Genomic DNA, 20,691 nt, shown 5'->3' on the forward strand with positions numbered 1-20,691 from the left:
AGAAGTATTTTTCGCATAGGTTTATATATACACAAAATGACTCTTTCGCACAAAATCGACAATTTAGTTGACACATTTCTAGATTAAATCATAACTTTATTCAGTTACTAGGCTATACTCTGAAACTTTTGCCATAGAGGAGAGCTAACAGCAGAATTAGCTCAGCTTATTCAATAAGTGCTGAGAGCTAGTGTCTGCACAGACAGAAAAACACATTACACAGCTCTAAATGAGACAGGCCAAGTGTTTGGTCAGTCAAATACATAGAGGATGACAGAAAGGGCAAGAATGAGTGAAAGCAAAGGCTGCAGAGGGAAAGAATGACCTCGGAGAACAGCACAGAGGACAGACACTGGCATGGTATCCTGCAGTGAGTGACTCAGGGGATCAGTAATCCCTGTAAATTTCCACTGTACAGTTACACTCATTTCATCACTCTCTACATCTTTTACTCATAACCCTTTACGTATTGCCGAAGAAATACCATGGTACTCTGATATAATAATTTCCATGTACCGAGGAATTTACATTTTACTCAAAAAAAAAAAAAAAAACACACAAATTTACCAAGGAACCATGTGATAAAACCAATCGGAACACCTTTGCAACCATACAGTATATAAACACTCTGGCAATCTCCAACATCACAGTAGCACCATATCATTAATTTTCTAAAGAAAATTCCTATTTTTTTCCATTGCAAAAAATACATAAATATAACAGGTTTCGAAACTGGCAGTAATGTAAATTTTAATCACAGGTGCATGGGAAAAGGTGTTTGTTCCTAGAGTCTGTCAATAGTTCTTGAGAAGAATATCGGTTGTTGACTTCAGATATAATGTCTCCATTGATCCCATACAAAATTAATTTCCCTTCTCAAAACAACTCCCTCAGTTTCCGAGGATTCGCAAACAGGTTTCTCTCTCAGTCTCTTCCCTTCATAAATTCATAAAAGCAGAAAAAAAATAATCAATATGCACACCAACACCTGACTTTCACCCAAAACTCTTATCTGGAAAAATCGAACACTACACAAATAACTCTTTATTCAAGCATGTCTTGCACACCAGAGGTCAAAGGGTTATATAAACTGTATTTTGGGCATTCCTGCTCATCCCTGCTCAGTCTCTGGGACTGAACTCTGACCCCCAATAAGCTATGTGCCAAGCACACATGCAGACAAAGAGCCAATTGTAATGTCTGTTACTGCATGTCTGCATATCACATGCACTGATGCTTGGACTTGCTACATTTACAGACCGCAGAGGCCTACAATACAATGTACTAAGGAATGAACGTACACAATCGGCTTCTTGACTTATGCCTTTGTCTGCTGGTAAGAGGTGATATGTTTACAAGTGTACAAGTGTTATATGTTTGGCAACAGTTCTTCTAACCCTAATCAATGGAGTGTGTAGCTTGTACAAAAATTGCATTATATGACCCCTTTAAGTCTAATCGAGCACCAAAGAGTTTTAATGAATTTGAGGTCTGGACTCAGAGGTGCCAATTCATGTGTGAAAATAATTCTTCATACTCCCTCCCAACCATTCTTTCACAGATTAAGCCTGATGAATCTTTACATTGTCACCCTGGAATATGGCCATGATGTGTCTTTCTACATGGCATATATGCACACACATAGATGTGGCCTCATTAGTGGTTGTGTCTATGGTCTTCCGGCCGCCATATTGGAAGGGTCAAATCCGGTCCGTGAACATTCAAGAGCAAGTTGACAGTGTCTGCAACTGTAGTTCGACGCATGTATGAATATCTATATTTGCAATAGACTTCAGCAGATGATTTTGCTAAACTAACATACAAGGCGAAGGCGACAGCTAACATGACATTAAAAAGTTACACTAGTAAAAACCTGTGATAGTAAAGGCCAATTTATACTTCTGCGTCGGGTGCGCGTAGAAGGTACGGCGTAGCATACGCATTGACGTGTACCATACGTCGTACCCTTCGCCGTACCCTGACGCGCACCTCCTCAAAAATGTAACTACGCGTCGCGGCGACGCGGACCGCAAGATCTGTGATTGGTCGGCTGGATAGCATCGCGTTTCCTCCTACGCATTTCCGGAATGATCTTCTGCACTCTGCACCGCCCGCCCGCCATTTTTTAAATCCGAAGATCAGTGAAGAGCCATGGAAATAGACCAAGTGACCGAGAGATTGCTTGAAGAAGTGCGGAAATACAGCCATCTGTATGACTCCTTCAGTCGCCATTGCTCGTAGAAACCTAAACTCAAAACAGCCGCGAGGAATGTAAACACAGTGGAACATTAAAACCCACCCGCGCCAACTAGCGTTTCGGCGGTGTAACTGCAGAGCAACACAGACATTCGCAGAAGTATAAATGCTCACGACGGCGTCGCCTACGTGCGTAGCCTACGACGTACACTCGACGCAGAAGTATAAATTGGCCTTTAGTTATTACAAAAACACAAACTAACACATTCTCACCTGTGAACTGTTATCTGATTTCTTCGGGAATTTAAATCTCTTGATCCTTACGGTGAGTGACGACACGCTGACCGTTCCAAGATGGAGGGAGTGCAAAGATGTGTCTGTAGTGGTCGAATGTGGCATCTACGTATACATATCTATTGATAAAAGGTTATCTATATAACTGTAAAATTGTAATAATCATTCTAATTCTTTCAGAATAGAGATGCCCACACCATAACTAGAACAATAATGACAGAGAGGAACACTATTGTTGGAATCACTTTCAGAACTATTTTCCCAGCTGATGAATGACAAAAACATTGACAGCCAATCAGAACCCACCTGGCTTTAAATAGCTTGAGCATTTAAAGCAGCAGAAGACATAGCCTAGCAGCAGCATATGCTTATAAAAAACAGAATGCTATCGTGCGTTGGTGTTGGCGCTAATATAGTTGTCAAGTGTGTCAAGCAAGCGTTTTTGAGCTTCTGTTGGCCCCATTTAATATGCACTGTGTGTACTGATTATCCTGATTGGACAATCCCTTTAACTTACATTTTTATTTTCAAGTAATTGATAACCCCCTTTTTTACATTATGGATTATAGTACTCAGCTACAAAATTGAGATGCCCATCCCTATAATAAGGTCTAGTAAGCCTACACAGATGATAATACAGCAAGTTTGGGTGAGTAGGAAGTGACCATCCATCCTGTTAAACTGGCTCAATGCCAGAGCAGTTCTGAACAGACAGAATGACTAGCAAGACAAGGATCTGACGTGACTCACATACACGTGAACAAACATCAAGCTACGCATTACAGTTACCACCCACTTCTGCATCCAGGCTTAACAACGCAATGGAAGAGAATCTCAGTAATCTAAAGTCACAAGTGCAGTCATAAAAAAAAAAAAAACACTCAAATCACTCGAGTAAGTTGTGGGAAGGCATTCCAACTAAACAATCCTTCTTTTTCATTCCGCTTGCTTAATGGAGCACTAAAACGGGCAGATAAGACATGACGTCAAAATCGCAATCTCATTTCAATATCTGCGCAAACTACACAATGACATTCAGGCAGAGTGCAGTTTAAATGAAAGACAGATTTCAGACTGGTAGTTTCCAATTAGCAATCCAAACATGTGACTGCTGTTCATCAAATTGAGTAATAATCCAGGGACGCTGTCCTTTTAGACAACAGCTGCTGCTTGTGACGCTCCAGTCAGAAATAGGTGTGGTGGGGAAATTGAATAGGCCTATTCTATTGTATTCAATCTACATTCCAAACAGATCTTTGCTACAAAACTGAAAAGAAAAGGAAAAAAACTGCTTACCTCACTCCTAGATCTAGTATTATATAATTTAGATTAGCAATCAGAATGGCAAGTTAGAACAATGCTGACAAACACATACTTTAGGATACTGTGTGGGTTAATACAGACCGAAGTTTTATCATCTTCACTATCTCAAATTTCCCACCAGAGAGAGAAAATGGAGACTTTCACTTAAGTCCCCTTGCTTCTTCGATTTTTCTCCTGGAAAATTGTAATGTAAAACTGCAATCTCTCGTTTATCTCATACTAAGCACTCAATAGTTTCAGAAAATATCTCATTGTCTTTTCAAGAGTGTCTGTGTTTTTACATCATGTCCACTGCAAAGTATACTGGACAAGCGAAGTATACTTTGGGTTTTAGATGGGGTTTCTCTCTATAAATGCAACAGCCGGGTTCTGGAAGTAAGAGAGACATTCATTTTCTCCACAGGGAATTTGGCTGATTTTTAACAATAAACCTTTACAGACAGACCTTGAGCGAAGGTTAAAGGCATATGCTTTTGTTAACGCCATGCATTTTTTCAACTTTTTATTTCATTATTGGGTTTTAATTGGGTTAAACAGCAAAACTACATCAACCAACATCAGTTTCCCCAGGATTCTACAAAAAAAATATCTACCAATGAGAGAATCAAAAAGAGCTAACCACAACAAAAGAACTCTTTAGCAATAACTGCAAATGACGAGACAGTCAGTTTCCCTTCGTTCTCAAACTACGTGTAACACAATCAACAGTTTTATATTTATCTTTCTTTTTTTTTTTTTTTTTTTTTGTCATTTGCAGTGCTTCATGGGATTGTTGTTCTTTCCTTCCTTAAAGCCAAAAGTACACAGTCGTGTAACTGTCTTTTTGTCTGAGTTTCAAATACTTTTTTGTTTCAAATCAAAGTTATTAATGTTGTGATTCGCCTCAAAGCTGGTTGGTTAATTCACAATTTAAAATTCCTTTTTAATAATTTCTATGGAAAAAAATAAATAAATGGAACAATACTTCCGGAACCAAGGTCACTGAAGAAGTTGACATGCAGTATTGCGCTGCGTCCAAAATCTAAAAGTATGAATCAAATAGTATGCAAAAAAACAGTAGGCAAAAAGTCCCTGGATGACCTACTACTTATGGAGAGATTCTGAAGTGAGCATTCGATGGACACTTTACCATCCCATGAGGCCACAGGAGAGGATTTATGAATGGCAGTGAAGCGACGCAACTGATGCTGGAAGATCAGGTGATAGTAACAACATGGCGGATGTAGAACCGAATATCATTCTACCAACAATCAGAATATAGGCCTAAGTAATATACTTTTTTTAACGATTGCGAAGTAAATGTGCGTTAAGCCATATCGTTATTACCGTTTTACGAGATTTCAACTTTCGTAAAAAGCTTTAATGTCCTCATAGAGCTCGTAATTACAATTTGTGCTACCACCTGACCACAACAAATTAATTTCGGCATTGACAGTGTTGTTATAATAATTTTTTGCGGAAACAAACTTCCATAGATTACCGAACGCTTTGAGTCGGTCGCTTCGCTCCAGTCATATTCAGTTCCAATCCAGCTTTCAGTTTATGTTGCTTGGTGACACAAAAATATTTTGGTAACACTTTACAAGAAGGTTCATTAGTTAACATTAGTTTACTATATTAGTTAACATGAACTAATAATGAACTGCATGTATACAGCATTTATTAATCTTTGTTCATGTTAATTTCAACATTTACTAATACTTTATTAAAATCTTGTTAACATTAGTGAATGCACTGTGAACTAACATGAACAAACAATGAACAGCTGTATTTGTATTATCTAACATTAACAAAGATTAACAAATACAGTAACAAATGTATTGCTCATGGTTAGTTCATGTTAGTTAATACTAGCTAATGTTAACTAATGAACCTTATTGTAAAGTGTTACCAATATTTTTATTAGCGAAGACTTATTTACTGTTTATAGAACTACTGTTTGAAAGCAATAACAACACTCTTTCGCATGTGATATAGGCTACACCGCTTAATTACAGCTGCCCTTAATACAGTAATTGTAATTTAGGAGTTGATAGTAAAATTAAACATAATTGATAACCCAATTAAGTCCCCTGAGATATGAAAGAGCAGCCTGAGCAGTGCAATTTCTAATGTCAACAAATCTGTTCGCACGACAATGAACTAAAAAAAACCATATCGATCCATCGATCAGCGCGTGCTGGGTCGCGAGCAATGCCAGGTCATCATAACTTTATGATAGACAGACGCACCTTGCGCAAAGGACCCCCAACATTCACCCAAGTGCGCCACAAACATACTGATACAATACAGGCGTGTGTGGATGCGTGATTATCAATTGCCGGAGAAGGAATGAATCGATCTGCCCAGCATGTCTTACGCGGGGTGGGTACTTACGTGACGCGGTAACGGGCTGTGAGGGATCTGCCATCGGCCCACCGGTGTGACCGACGTTCTGTCGTCCACAGATGAACTCGGACACGGACTGGAGTGTCCACAGACTCGTGAGCTTTGCGCTGTGCTTACATTCACGGCTACTGGTGTTTCCTCATTCTTATCACTGCTATGATGAGGGACATCCCACTCTTAAAGTTGCAACTCCGTACAGCAATGCTCAAAGCTGTTACCCACGAGGTCCGGTGGACTTGAGTTACTCGGATTCGAAAGTAGAAAAATCCCCAGGACAAAAGGCGTTTGTAAAGATACTTGGACGTACAAAATTGTCAACTCTGCGAGTGCATGGTGTTGGTTTGCATGTATGCAGATAGTGCGTTTCCAGTCCTGCGGAGGGCAGCATGATTCTACATGTGTACAAGCGCAACACAGAGGAAGAGGAAACCCGGAAAAGTCTGGAGTCGGAATCTGCGCTTTAAAGGAATAGTTCACTTAAAAATTAAAATTCTGTCATCATTTACTCACGCTCAAGTTGTTTCAGCCCTATATGAATTTCTTTCTTCTGCTGAACACAAAAGAAGATATTTTGAAGAATGTCAGTAACCAAAACAGTTGGTGGGCCCCATTGACTTCCATAGTATTTTTTTTTCCTACTATGGAAGTCAACGGGGTCCATGAAATGTCTGGTTACCTACATTCTTAAGAAAGAAATTAATACATGTTTGGAACACCTTGAGTGTGAGTAAATGATGTCAGATTTTTCAGTTTTAAGTGAACTTCCTTTAAGTGTTATGAATTTCTATATTCTGCATGGCAAAGACTATAAGCATCTTCCAAAATAATCGCTGCAAAAATCCTTAATTCTTATTATGAACAAGAAAATTAAACCCTATTAAATGTTATAGACAAATTATTCAATAGAATGCCCCTATACTATACAGTCCTAAAAATTATGGATCTTGAATTTGTTTTGGGAGAAACAAATCATTTAATGATCATTTTTAATTTGTTAATATTGTATTTTATAATTACCTCTTGATGTTTTTTAAAATAAATCTAGTTGATGATGGTAATCCTCACTATCTCTTTCAAGCATTCTCGAAGTAGAGAGAATACTTGAAAAGACTGTGGCTTTTAAGTCACTTTGACGGTGATACTCAACTTTGAAAAGCAAATATGCTGAATTCGGAATACTAGCATACTACTCTTACTATTTTTGCCATAGAAAGTTATGGTAAAAGCAGTAAGAGTACTATGCTAGTATGCGGTTACGAATTCAGCAATAGACCTTTCCACTACGCTGACATATGCTCTCGCACAGTTTTCACATTTAACAAGAAAGGCACTGTTTTATCTACAAAGACTGTGCTTTAAAACACTTTATTTAAAAAAAAAATATATATATATATATACCCTCATAAAATGTCTTCCACAATTTTCCTTTTTTTTTGACAGAGGGAGTCTTATAGAGAGCTGCCATGTTGAGATCACATGACCTGCTAAATAATACTTGGCTGCATCCAAAATCACATACTTCCCTACTGTAAAGATTGAAAAACAGTATGTGACTAAATAAGCGTGTCTGAATTCACAGTACTCATAAAAGAGTATGCATACGATGGGCACTTGAATATCCCATGAGGCCATGGTAGAAGATTTATGAATAGCGCTGATGCTGGTAGGTCACATGATAATGACAGCATGGTGAATGTAGTACGTCCAGATTACATACATACTACACACATTTATAGTACACTATATAGAACATACTATTTAGCTGTCGTAAAGTAATTACTCATTTCAAAATAAGTACCTACACAAGAGTATGTGGTTTCGGACGCAGACCTTGTTTTATTTTAGTAACCCGTCAGATTGAATCACGCCTTTAAACTACCCATGATGCATTTTAAAGGACATTACACAAGATTAATTAAATTGCACATCACACTGATGTTATCTTTATTAAGTGACGCCCAACTGTTCTAACAGTTCCAAAATACAAGCATTTCAACCTGTGTTAGTTTACTTAACACACGCCTCATGATGTTCACGTGTGGCTCAGCTAATTTAGCACACACTTCTGTGGCTGTGAGGACACGTGTCTTTGTGACGGCAGAGCTCCTTCCACTCAGTGTCAAATCGGCTCTGTGGCAGCTTCAGGTGAATTGAAATCATGGCCGAAGAGAATTCAGGTCAGCTTTCATAAAATAAAAAAATAAACAAGTGCACAGAGACACAATTCATCCATACATTCACCCGGCACTACATCAATCCATCGTTCCTTCTCAAGTATCTCTAATCTTCATCTTTTCCTCCAGTTTTGCTCAGCTATAGAAAAAAACAAAAACAAGAAAGAAGACAAGAAATATGTAAAAGTATTATAAGCGTGGACTACCGTTTAAAGATTTGGGATTGGGAAGATTTTTTTTGTGTGTTTTTGAAAGGAGTCTCTTATGCTCACAAAGGCTGCATTTATTTGAACAAATGTGGTAAAAACTGTAATATTGTGAAATATAATAATTATAAATATATTTAACATTATTAATGTCTTTACTGTCACCTCAATTTAATGTGTCCTTTCTGAATAAAAGTATTACTTAAAAAAAGATTAAAAAAAATTCTTACTGACCCCAAACTTTTGAACAGTAGTGTATGAATTACATAATTCATTTGAGAGTTGTAGTATTCCAAGTAGTCCAAGTTGTAGTATTTCATAATGTCAATTGTTATTTAAAAGCTATTAACATTGTTTCATTATGCCATTCACTAATATGATTACCTGAATATTTAATTCAAAATACAGAGGCCCCAAAAATATATGAATACATCAGCAATACATAATCTGTATGTATCCATTGCATTAGATAATAAAATATCAAACCAACTGGCATCATAAAAATATATGATGCCAATACATCTACTCCCAAGGTGATTTGTAGTGGATGGGATGTATGAAGTCAGTTCACACAGGTGTCCTACACTAGAGCATATCAACTAGGCTCAAACACTTTTGTCTTATTTAAAGCCTCAATTTCACATTTCCGTGAAACACTTGGATAGTTTTTCTTTCAAATAAACACTGTTTGGTTTGATATTTGTTATCTAATGTCACAACATACAAACAGTTTGTCTTAAGTATGACCTTAGAGTCCAAACACTTCTTGGGCCACTGTATATTATATCTTATATAATATAAATTGCTTACATGCTGTTTGGTGAACAGAAAACGTGGCAACGTATGGTCGGGATCCCCATACAAAAAGAGAAAAAAGACAGACATTATAAAACAAGTCTCTGAATGTTTAAAGGCCCTGAAAATACTTCGGCGAAAGAACTGGTGTGACGTCATTTCGAACAAAATCAGGCCAAAAAGAAGTTTGTTTGGTGTTCATTTAGGGAGTTCAAAACAGCTTGATAGCTTTTCTGGAAAAGTTCGCTCTGGCCGGTAAAAAAGTCAAGTCAAATCACCTTTATTTGATATAGCGCTTTATACTATACTGATAGTTTCAAAGCAGCTTTACAGTGATAACAGTTGTTCAGCTGAAGTCAGTTCAGTGTTGATTCAGTTCCATTGTAAAGATCATCAAATATTAGTTCATTTCATCTATAAAGCAGTTCTGCAGAAAACAGTGATGTCATCGTCCAGCTCAGTTCACATCTCATACAACAGACTCAGTACAGTCAGATCAATAATATTGTTGAATATTACGAATATTAAGTAAACATATTCGAGCTACCATTGGTCCGTGTCGATTGCGTAATAGGTAGGTGTGGCTCTGAGGCTCCACCTTCTTTGGCGTTGAAATCTTCTCCGGGTATAGATATATACACTGGATGTCGCATTGGCTACGGTTTCGTTCCAATGAACTGCAGTAGCCAAGGCGACTTCTATTGTATATATCTATACCCGCCCGCCCTCTCAGATCACTTGGACGTGGTTGTGTACAAGAGGTAAAAACGATATAAATACTGTTCGTTTTCTCACACAAACCGCTCGTTTCGTGTCTTGGGCCATCAATGTGTACTTGCGATGGGGAATTGTTTAATTTGGACGACGGGGAATTGTTTTAATTTGGACTCTGTGCATGCTCTTTGAGACAGTGACCATCGACCTGCATTATATGACTGACAGACAAGAACGGTTTGACCTAAAAATATCAAAATTGAAACAACTGCGGGAAAAAAGACACCTACATCTTGGATGCCCTTGAGGTAAGCTAAAACATACCAAAATGTTATTTCAAAGTGAACTATCCCTTTAAATGTACAATCAGTCTCTTATTTGCATTGCGTTTACACTTTGTTGGTTGTAATGAAAGGATTCGCGAGTGTGCAGCTCATGTTAAAAAAAACCTGCATTTATAGCTGTGTTCTGACTAACTTACTGACTAGCACCTCTGATTGGCCATTGTGTTCACATGCTCGACAGATATGTTTGTGATTGGCTACAATGCTCAACACTGTTGAGCATAAAAAACGCACTGTTAAAGGGTTAGTTCACCCAATCATTTTAATTATAAAATTTACTCTTCCTTATGTTGTTCCAAAACTGTTGAGTTTCTTTCTTCTGTTGAACTAAAAAGAAGATATTTTGAAGAATGTTGGTAACCAAACAGTTGACAGTAGCCATTGACTTCCATAGTAGGGGAAAAAAAGGAAGTCAATGGCTACCGTTGACTGTCTGGTTACCAACATTCTTCAAAATATCTTCTTTTGTATTCAACAGGTTCGGAACAACATAAGGAAGAGTAAATGATAGAATTTTCATTTTTGGGTGAACTATCCCTTTAACCTTTGAGGCATAGGCGCGCTCAACCAAACACAAACGAAAACATTTGAAAGCATCGTCTATAAGCGGAAATGCTGGTACAGTCAATTTTTCTTTTTAGTATTACTGGTACTTTTTTAGTACTACTGACAACCCTAATTTCTTCTGTTCAGTCCGTCTAGGTTAAACATGAGTAAAAGCATGAACACACTGAGCCGCTTTATAACAGAAATTAAAGTTGTATTTCTAAGCCACTGACACTGTTTTTTCTTGTTTAATACTGTAAAGCTGCTTGCTTTTAAACAATCTACTGTATAAAATGCTATATAAATAAATGCGACGTGATTTTACTGGAGAGACGAATTGCAGAGATTGTGCAAACATCCACATCGCTATGATCAGATGCTTTTTTAACTGTTGTTTTTTCACTGCTGTCTTTTTGTAGTGTGTTTATTTGGTTATTGAGAGAAAAGTGTGCAGCACATATTAAAGGTGCATTAAGCAAGATTCTGAGTTTTTGCAGAACTATGCCACCTCTGGCGGGAAGTGAAACTGCAGCCAGAGATGTGCACGCTCATGGACCACACGCACACGCACGCTTGCACGAGCACGAGCTGTTCATAATCAAAGGAGCATCAGCCGCAAATCTTTTGTTTACAATCATAATGTCTTCAGAGGTAATAAAGTTATAAATCTGCAAGTCATTTGAAATATGTGAAAGGAAAGGCAATTGAGTAAATTACACACTTATGTGTGAGGGAAAAACGGGGGTAGTAGAAAACTTTGTTTTTTATTTCCATCTATCTCCATGTTGAACTGTGTTATGTGTTTACTGTATCCACTTATGATTGTATTATTATGGAAACACGTTCATGAACAATATAAGTTGTTACTTTGTAAAAGCTCAAAGCACAGTCGGTCAAAAAAGTACACTCAATTGTCTCAAGGTAATAAACAATTAAATGGCACTATGAAGCCAAATATACCATAAAAGCCAAACAGGCTAATCCGCCGAAGATTTGCGGGGGTTTAGCCTGTTTTATTGATCTGCTAAGTAGCATATTCCAATAGCAATACATCCTAATTAAGCAGTAATTTGCTCAAAATTTTTGTCTAATTATCTAACTTATATATCAGCATTTTATATCACACTCAAGATATTTGAACTGTTTTAATCGAATAGCAAATCATTAAACTACATGTAGTGCAGATTTATTTAGTAGATATTTTGCCAGGGACAATACACACTGATGAACATTTATGTGAAATGTGTCAATACTTTTCAACTGCTGTCCCTATGTTTACTCTCGTCTTATTCCGACGCCTGTCTGAGTCTAATTTTGCCCTTTTGGTTGCACTAGAGACAAGTTTTCTTTTTTTTTATCTTGCGTGGAGTTTGCGTTGGTGTTTGAAATGAACTACAAGCAGGTCTCTTACAATCCATCTTCTACAGAGAATGCCGGCGAATACACAAACCTGCCAGACATAGCTATGTGAGCGTGCCGTGAACGCGCATGACGTCACGGTCACGCCCAGTCTAAAATTCCGGCCCGAATCCCTCTTATTTATTTTACTTTACAGGATTATAGAGACAATCTCAGTGATCAGAGAAGGGCTCATTCAGCCCATCAGGCAATTGTTTAAGCATGTATGGGTTAGAAAACGGGTATTTTTACCATTAAAAGTTGCTTAATGCACCTTTAACATATTCATCTAAACGCGCTCTCAGCAGCGTGGACGGCGTCGGGATGTTCAGTATATGCCACTGCTTACTTATACCAAACTCATTTTTATCCCTAAGCGAGGAACGAAAAAGAACATCGCTTTAAGTACATCAGGGGCCTTAAGAATGTGCATTTATATTTTAAGCATCAAATGGCATTTGTAGTAAATCATTCTATTTTATCTTACCTTAATAACATCTACCCAGTTCCAACCTCTTGGTAGTTCACCCTTATTATCTGTTTATTGCAAAGGGCAGATTCACATCAGTGTGCATTCAAACAACAAAGCCAAACTTCTTTAGTTTTTTAGCCAATGATACTAACCTGTTCTTCCAATCAGTTTCCTCTTCTGTGATTTGGTTAGTTGCTCTTTCTTGTCCTTCTTCTTCTTACTGACAGAGGTGGAATTATTCATGACATCGCTGTTGGATATCAAGGTCTGAGAAACAATACCAGTCGTTCAATTTTTTTTTACAGGAGCTGTGAAAAAGTCATTCTGAACAATCAGTTTCCATAGCTACAGTACAAGAGACCTTCACTCTGTTCTTTTGAAGTGATTTAATTGTTTAAAGATATAATGTCAAATATATCAGAAAGCACTAGTGCAGACATTGCACAATATATTCAGAGAGCCCAGCGCGTCAAGAATACAGACCACAGCGGTTGTCACGGGCTGGTGGTTTTCCATGAGTGTTTCCTGGTTCTCTTTGGCCCACTCAAAAAGAGTGTACATCATGGCAGTGCCGAGGTTGACCTCCACCTGTTCGCTCATCTTTGAGAGAATGTACTGCTTTGTCTCCAGCGATCTAAAATTAGAAGGTTCATTTAATCCTGTTAAATCCAATAACCTACTTGCACTATGAAATATGATATTCAATATAAATCTAATAGAATGTCAAGTACCATTCAAAAGCTTGCGGTCAGTAAGTATAAAAAAAAAAAAAAAAAAAGTGCATACATATACACTTTTATTAAGAAAAATATGCATTAAATCTATCAAAAGTGGCAGTAAAGACTTTCACATTGTTACAAAAATTTCTATTTATTAACGAATACTGGGAAAAAAAATTATCACGGTTTCTGCAAAAATATTAAGCAGCACAACGGTTTTCAACACTGATTGATAATAATAAATGTTTCTTGAGGACTAAATCAGCATTTTAAAATGATTTCTGAAAGATCATGTGACACTGAAGACTGGAGTAATTATGCTGAAAATTCAGCTTTGCCAGCACAGGAATAAACTACATTTTAAAATATATTTAAAAAGCAAGCTATTTTAAATTGTAAAAATTCCATACTTCTCCAGCCTCAAATTTGCATACCTCTCTGTAGATTTTTTCATGCCATAGTTAACATAAATGGTTTATATACAGCGTTATTTTCAGCATTAAATTAGGTGTATAGTAGCCTGGTAATACCAGACTCTGCTACTTCACTTTGCTTCGTATACAGAGTCTGGAAGGGCATAATAGAGAAGTGTTTTCTCTCTCGCGGGGGGGCGCTTGTCTGAAGTTTAAAATCATTGGTTACCCGTAAGCCAATCACATAACGTTTGGTTATGGCGTGTGTTATGCGCATGATCAGCCGCATCTAACTTCCACTGTAAACGCATGTATGATGCAAAAACTAAACCATCGAGCGAAATACCGGAGTGAACATGGCTGTGAACGACTTTTGCAGATTATGTGAAGTAAATCTACGCATCCACGGTACAATCAGCGTCTACGTCACGGCTCTCAGCCCGCCCTCTGTTCGTTGATTGGCCCGGCTGTTTTCAGGCCGGTGGAAAACTGAAAGATAGGCTGCTATCTCAGACTGACTACAGGAGCGAAATGAAATTAGCGGAAGTAGGAAGTCTGACGTAGTCAGGCTAGGTGTATAGGTCAGTCACCTGTAAATATTATTTTCAATGGTTTTCTTAAATGGTGTGAAGAAACCAAAAATGCTTTATAACCTGCATATATTCAACTCTGACACATCAGTTCGATACTGTAAATGTGGTCTGATGTTGCAACCAGCAAAGTCTGATTTAGATGATTGTTTGCTCCTTTATTTGTCTCTGGTTTAAGTGGCCCTGGCAATTGAGTAAACATTCCTTCTTTTAGTGAAGTTCAAAATAGGCTCACTTATGGTTACAGTTTTGCATAATTAAAAGTTGCAACATGAATTCATTAATTCGTGTTTGACAATCACTAAATGATCACTAAACTTTTGCCATGGAAACACTGCTAATACGATACATTTATTTTTCGAAATTCGAAATTTTATAGTTTAGAAAACTGAATAGGGCCAATAGTCTGGAAACACAAATATTTTTCCATACTCTGTTTTTTCCCCCATCCTTATCCAGATCAGACTTGGATATTACTCAAATCAAATTCCATACTTTTCCAAACTGCGTAGGAACCTTGTGTAATAATATTTCACAATACAGCCTTGGTTAGCATAAGAGACTTCTGTCAAAAACATCTTACTGAACCGTAAACTTTTGAACACTTGTATATTAAAAATATAAACATATCCAGTGCACATAATCTGACATATCTTGGTCAAGTACAATCTATGAATTTAGGTTAGAACATTTTAGCCACAATGAAAGGCTAAAACAATTATACTGTGAACAACTTACATTCTGTTGTTGAAAAAAGTATCTAATGATATGTGCGGTGCAGTTTCAGGATAGTTCTCTGGCCAAGACACTTCTAGCAGGAAGGATTTAGGGTCATCAACATCTCCTATCTACAAAAGAAAAAAGAAAAAATACAAAAGAAGAAGAAAACACAATTCAGACACAAAAAGTACCATGATATTAGCAAAAACCTTTGGACAAGGTACAATAGTAGTGCTATACTATATGTTTTTATGCAAACATATTATTAATACAATATCATCTAAACCAACAATATATGAATAGGTTAATCAGTTAAATACATTATACCATCACAAAAGTGTAAGAGTGTTATACCACTAAAGAATGTATAAACCAAGGCACTCTTATTTATTTGTTTATTTACTTTGCATTTCACTTCTGCTCTAGCTTGTTTACTAAACCAGATAGATAGATAGATAGATAGATAGATAGATAGATAGATAGATAGATAGATAGATAGATAGATAGATAGATAGATAGATAGATAGATAGAGATTTTGGATAAAAGTGTCTGCTAAATAAATGTATGTAAATAGTGTTCATTTTATCTGTACGGCATAGGCTAAATAAAACATCACTGTAAGTCAAAGTAAACAGTATTTGGTGTATTTATGACTTTTTTCACACCACTGAACTAAAGTATTAGTGTCGAGAAGCAGTTCTTACCCTGAACTGGAAAGAAACAGAGCTGAGCTCTTTAAAGCAGTCATCTCCTTCATAGATTGAACGCAGAGCCTCCAACTCCATCTGGACAAGAACACTTCAGTGTCAATAACCCTGCAATACCATGGTATTACCCTGTTTTGGACATTTACCGTTGTATTTTCCTAGTATGATACCATGGAACATAAAAATGGAAACACTATACAGTAATATCATCGCTGTACCATGGTACCACCACTTTCCTTTTTTGTATAGTGTTATTCAATTTCAGAATGAAATGTGGGCATAAACAAGATATTCATTAAGTTTGTGGTTAGGTTAGTATACACAGCTTTCATAAAACTTCCACAATGCATTTAGTGAGCATCCTTTAGCTCATGTTAGCTTTAGCTATATCTGTCTCACCTCCTGGTCTTCATTGGCAGTCATGTTTTTCGCCAATCTAACACTTTAATCCAGTCATAAACAGCGCTGGTGTATCAGCGGACTGTGGTCAAAACAAAGTTTAAACACTAATGAAGATCAACATGCTTTAAGAATCCTGTAACTGTAACTCAGAATATAGTCAGTCTCGCACAGTCAACTCAAAAGAGAAGAGTGTCATCTCTCAGATGATAGTCACGGTTACTGTCCCCTGCAGGACTGGAGTGCAGAAATGCACTGGCACTGCAACACATCTTAATACACACTAGATGGCGACAAAACACTATATGTCTTTGAATGGAATTGTGCATTATGTCATATTTCGAGTATCAAGCAAAAAAGATGGCGAATGAGTGTAGGCTACTACATATCAAAGATTAAGGAAATAAAACATTAAATCCTAAGAAAATATGCATCTAACGTTACCCTCCAAAAGTGTTATTGCCCAGTTAAAAAGCACTACACTATCAAAGTAATATTAGAGTAATAGAGTAATTTTTTGTGACTCTAATCCAACAATTCAATAGGCCTATATATCATATTTTGTAACAGTTATTGGATAAATAAGATAATAAAATAACAAAATAACACTGAAAACGAAGACAGCAGTTAATTTTATATTAAGATTTTAATTGTGTGCTCAAGAGTAGACCTATTTTTCATAAATGTCAGGTTAGGGCAAGTTGTCATAAATGTTTAAAATGTTATATTTATTAGGTACAATGTGTGTGTGTGTGTGTGTGTGTGTGTGTGTGTGTGTGTGTGTGTGTGTGTGTGTGTGTGTGTGTGTGTGTGTGTGTGTGTGTGTGTGTGTGTGTGTGTGTGTGTGTGTGTGTGTGTGTGTGTGTGTGTGTGTGTGTGTGTGTGTGTGTGTGTGTGTGTGTGTTCCTTTATTATTATTTTACTGTTGAATTCACTGTTTATCTAAAAATGTAAATTCTGTCATCACTGTCATGTCATTGCAAGCCTGTATGACTCCCTTTTTTCTGTTGAATATCAAAGAAAATACATCCCCATACACCAGAAGTCATTGGTTAATGAAAACTGTTACATTCTTCAAAACATATTATTTTGTGTTCCACAGAAGAAAGTCATACAGGTTTGGAAAGACAATAAATGATGACTGAATTTACATTTCCAGGTGAACTATCCCACTAATAGCAGGTATCATTGTGACAACTGAAAACTGAAGTAATCTGCTAAGTATTTAACTCATGTTTTATGCAAAAAGTGGTCATTATGCATTATCTGTAGCTCATCAATTCCTATCTGCATTCTAATTAAAAAGGCTTCACTTATATAATCTAATCAGAACAAAACAATATAATTTTACACCTTTTGCTTAATAGTTCACATCTACATAGTAATCAGGAAAAAGCACCTTCACAGCGACATGTTGATTATTAGCACTCATTTACATGTGGTTTACGGGTCAACACTGAGTCATGATTAAAGCCCTCTCTGATTATTGAGCAAACCCTGCCTTTGAAGACCGAGCTGAGACTCACCAGAGAGTCGAGGGGCATCCCAGCTCACTTCTGACAGACCGATAGCCAAATTACCTGTTGGGAAGATTTACTGTTCTAATTTCAGATCTATATCACCAGACCTCTTCCATTAAACAAGCCATCCAAAAATAAGTTTAGAAAAGACACAACTCAGGGTCAAGAATAAATCATTTATCATCTCTCTGAAAATGCAATATTTATCATAGCTCCATTGGGCTAAGGTATCTTACAGTGGTATGAGCACATGAGACAAAGTTTGCTGTTCTGAGTCAAACCCACACATTGTGATGTGGGAAAGCAAGGAGCCATTTAATGACACACCACTCTCCACAAACTTTCTGTTATGTGCATTAATTTTTGAGCATTCTGACCGTTTGATTCAGTTGTGCGACTTGTTTTTGTGCTCCCAAAGCATTCGTGGCTGAGCATATGGCACTGTGGAGCCAAAAGTATATTTTACACCATTGTATGTTTCTTTAGGCAAGGAACTGCAGGCAGCTGGCCAAAGCTTTTACTCCCACAGTCTGAATTACATGACTGGTTGGCTCTACACAATCTCTTTTACGACAAAGTTGCAAGAGGACTATTGTGCGTGTGTGTTGTAACCATTTGTATGCTTGCTTTGATGGTATTGCAGTGTTTAAAAACTGAATGGCATTAACATTTCCTGATGAGTGAGTAATGATAGTCACAGAAACCACATACTGAACATGATCCGTTTAGAGATCCATTGTTTCCAAGCCCACAGCCTCTCTTGCCAGCCTTTCATTTTGGATCGCAATGTTGTTATGTGCAAACATAAAGCTTGTTTTGGAAGCAAAAAGCTTCAACTTAAACCAGTCTAAGCTCTAACTTATGCAGAACTGTAAAAAAAATAAAGTAATTAAAAATTATTTGCAAACTTTTAGTTAATTCATTCATATATTAGTCTCTACATTTTTAAAATAATAATACACTATAGTGAATTCTTAATTCATTGTCACTGTAATTAATTATTATTGTTTAATTAGCTCATTTGTAAAGAGTTAGGTAATGTTTTTTATACTTTGTTAACAACTTATTAATAGTAAATAGTTCTCACTTTAGATAAGGTCACAGATAATCTGAAAATGACATTAATTAAATGCTTTATTAGTATTAATTGCATTAGTGTTCACACACACAATGAGTTTCCATGTTTTATGGGGACTTTCCGTAGACATGATTTTTATTCTGTACAAACTGTATATTCTATCCCCTAACCCAAACTGATCTATTTTTACAGTGTGAACTCATGAGTATTTTTATATATTTTTGATACCACACGTACATTAACTTACATTTGCAAAGACGCAAAAACATGTATTGACCACTGATCTATATAGAATGACATTCTAATTCTATATAAGTCATTATATAGATCAGTGGTATTGACCCACTGACATCATGTTTTTTTTTTAAAAAGTGGTTATGTTTAGCTTGCTGTCTATCTATCTATCTATCTATCTATCTATCTATCTATCTATCTATCTATCTATCTATCTATCTATCTATCTATCTATCTTGATCCATGTGTGAGTGTGTGTGTGTGTGTGTGTGTGTGTGTGTGTGTGTGTGTGTGTGTGTGTGTGTGTGTGTGTGTGTGTGTGTGTGTGTGTGTGTGTGTGTGTGCATGCTTAATGCGTTTGTAAACATTTAAGGAACACTGAAAATGAATGCAATTAATGTCCAATAAAGGTTGGTTTAAAGCACTTAATTAATGATATTTTCCTATTTTCCATGACCTAATCTAAAATGAGAACTATTTATTCCTAATAACCAATTCACAACTCATTTATTACTGGTTTAAAGTACTGTACATCATTTATATGTTTGTTAATAAAGCATAAAACAACTTTTAACTATTGTATGAGCTAATTAAATAATAAACATTGTGTTATATACAGTGACAATGAATGAAGAACTCACTATTTGTACATCTAATAACATAGAAACTACAATTTATAAACTATAAACTAATGTTTTGTTAATGGTATACTCTATTAATGTAAGTGTTACCAGAAATTGTACAAGAAAAAATGGCAAAAGATTACATTTACATGTTTTAATTAATGTAAAAGTAATAATTATCTCATAATGTATGGCATATGATGTTTTTAAAAAGACAGTATAATCATTTCCAGAATTCCATGCAAGAACAATCAAATTATGGAAGCCCATTTCACGTGGAAGCCCATTTCCACCACATAAAAAAATACCAAGCTTTGGTAATTGTGAGATAAAAAGTTTAAATTATTACATTGAGGTAAAAAGTTATAATTTTGAGACAAAAAAAAAGGTGTTAATTATTACCATAGACTGTCAACAAATATTATTACATAAAAAGTCGACATTTTGAGGTAAAAAGTCAACATTATGACATAGCCTAGGCTACTAACTCAAATCATGAGATCAAGAGTCAAAATTGTATCCAATTATTTTGGAGCCTAATTATGCCTGATTATATCATAATTTCAACTTGTTGTCATCATTTAGACTTTCAACTCGTAATTATGACTTTTTATCTCACATTTTCTACTTTTTATGTGATAATTTTGACTTTTATCTCATAATTTCGCTTGTATGTCATCATAATTAGCCTATAATTTACCAAAGAGCATTTTGTTATAGGCCTTATTATGTGGCTAAAATGAGCTTCCATACATTATTCATATAAACCTTCCTTCCTCGGTTGTGTTCTCTGCTCGTAGTAGGACAGTTTGCGAACATATAATGGTTCGTGTGGCT

The 20,691-nt window shown here is 36.4% G+C and overlaps 2 protein-coding genes across 3 annotated transcripts in view; both read right to left on the bottom strand.

Annotated features, from left to right (window-relative positions):
- The window catches only part of rell1 (RELT like 1), a 28,857-nt gene extending 22,286 nt beyond the window's left edge, over positions 1-6,571 (bottom strand). Inside the window, exon 1 of the mRNA XM_082152986.1 lies at positions 6,190-6,571. Within this exon, the coding sequence (XP_082009112.1) occupies positions 6,190-6,223 (34 nt within the window). The 5' untranslated portion in view covers positions 6,224-6,571. The remainder of the gene's footprint in view (positions 1-6,189) is intronic.
- A 1,541-nt stretch (positions 6,572-8,112) lies between these two features.
- Positions 8,113-16,597, bottom strand: rwdd (RWD domain containing 4). Of its 2 annotated transcripts, XM_082153188.1 has the most exons (8): positions 16,400-16,597; positions 15,998-16,078; positions 15,311-15,420; positions 13,334-13,484; positions 13,003-13,117; positions 9,655-12,915; positions 9,392-9,497; positions 8,113-8,514 (listed from the first exon to the last, which is right to left on the bottom strand). In XM_082153188.1, the coding sequence occupies exons 1-6, from the start codon at positions 16,421-16,423 to the stop codon at positions 12,857-12,859; spliced, it is 540 nt and encodes a 179-aa protein (XP_082009314.1). In that variant the 5' UTR covers positions 16,424-16,597; the 3' UTR covers positions 8,113-8,514; positions 9,392-9,497; positions 9,655-12,856. The 2 variants fall into 2 exon arrangements, with proteins under 2 accessions (XP_082009314.1, XP_082009313.1); XM_082153187.1 differs by having other exon boundaries at positions 9,392-12,915.
- Between the last annotated feature and the right edge of the window lie 4,094 nt (positions 16,598-20,691).

Source organism: Leuciscus leuciscus (assembly GCF_965113295.1).
Source record: "Leuciscus leuciscus genome assembly, chromosome: 2".
Taxonomy (NCBI): domain Eukaryota; kingdom Metazoa; phylum Chordata; class Actinopteri; order Cypriniformes; family Leuciscidae; genus Leuciscus; species Leuciscus leuciscus.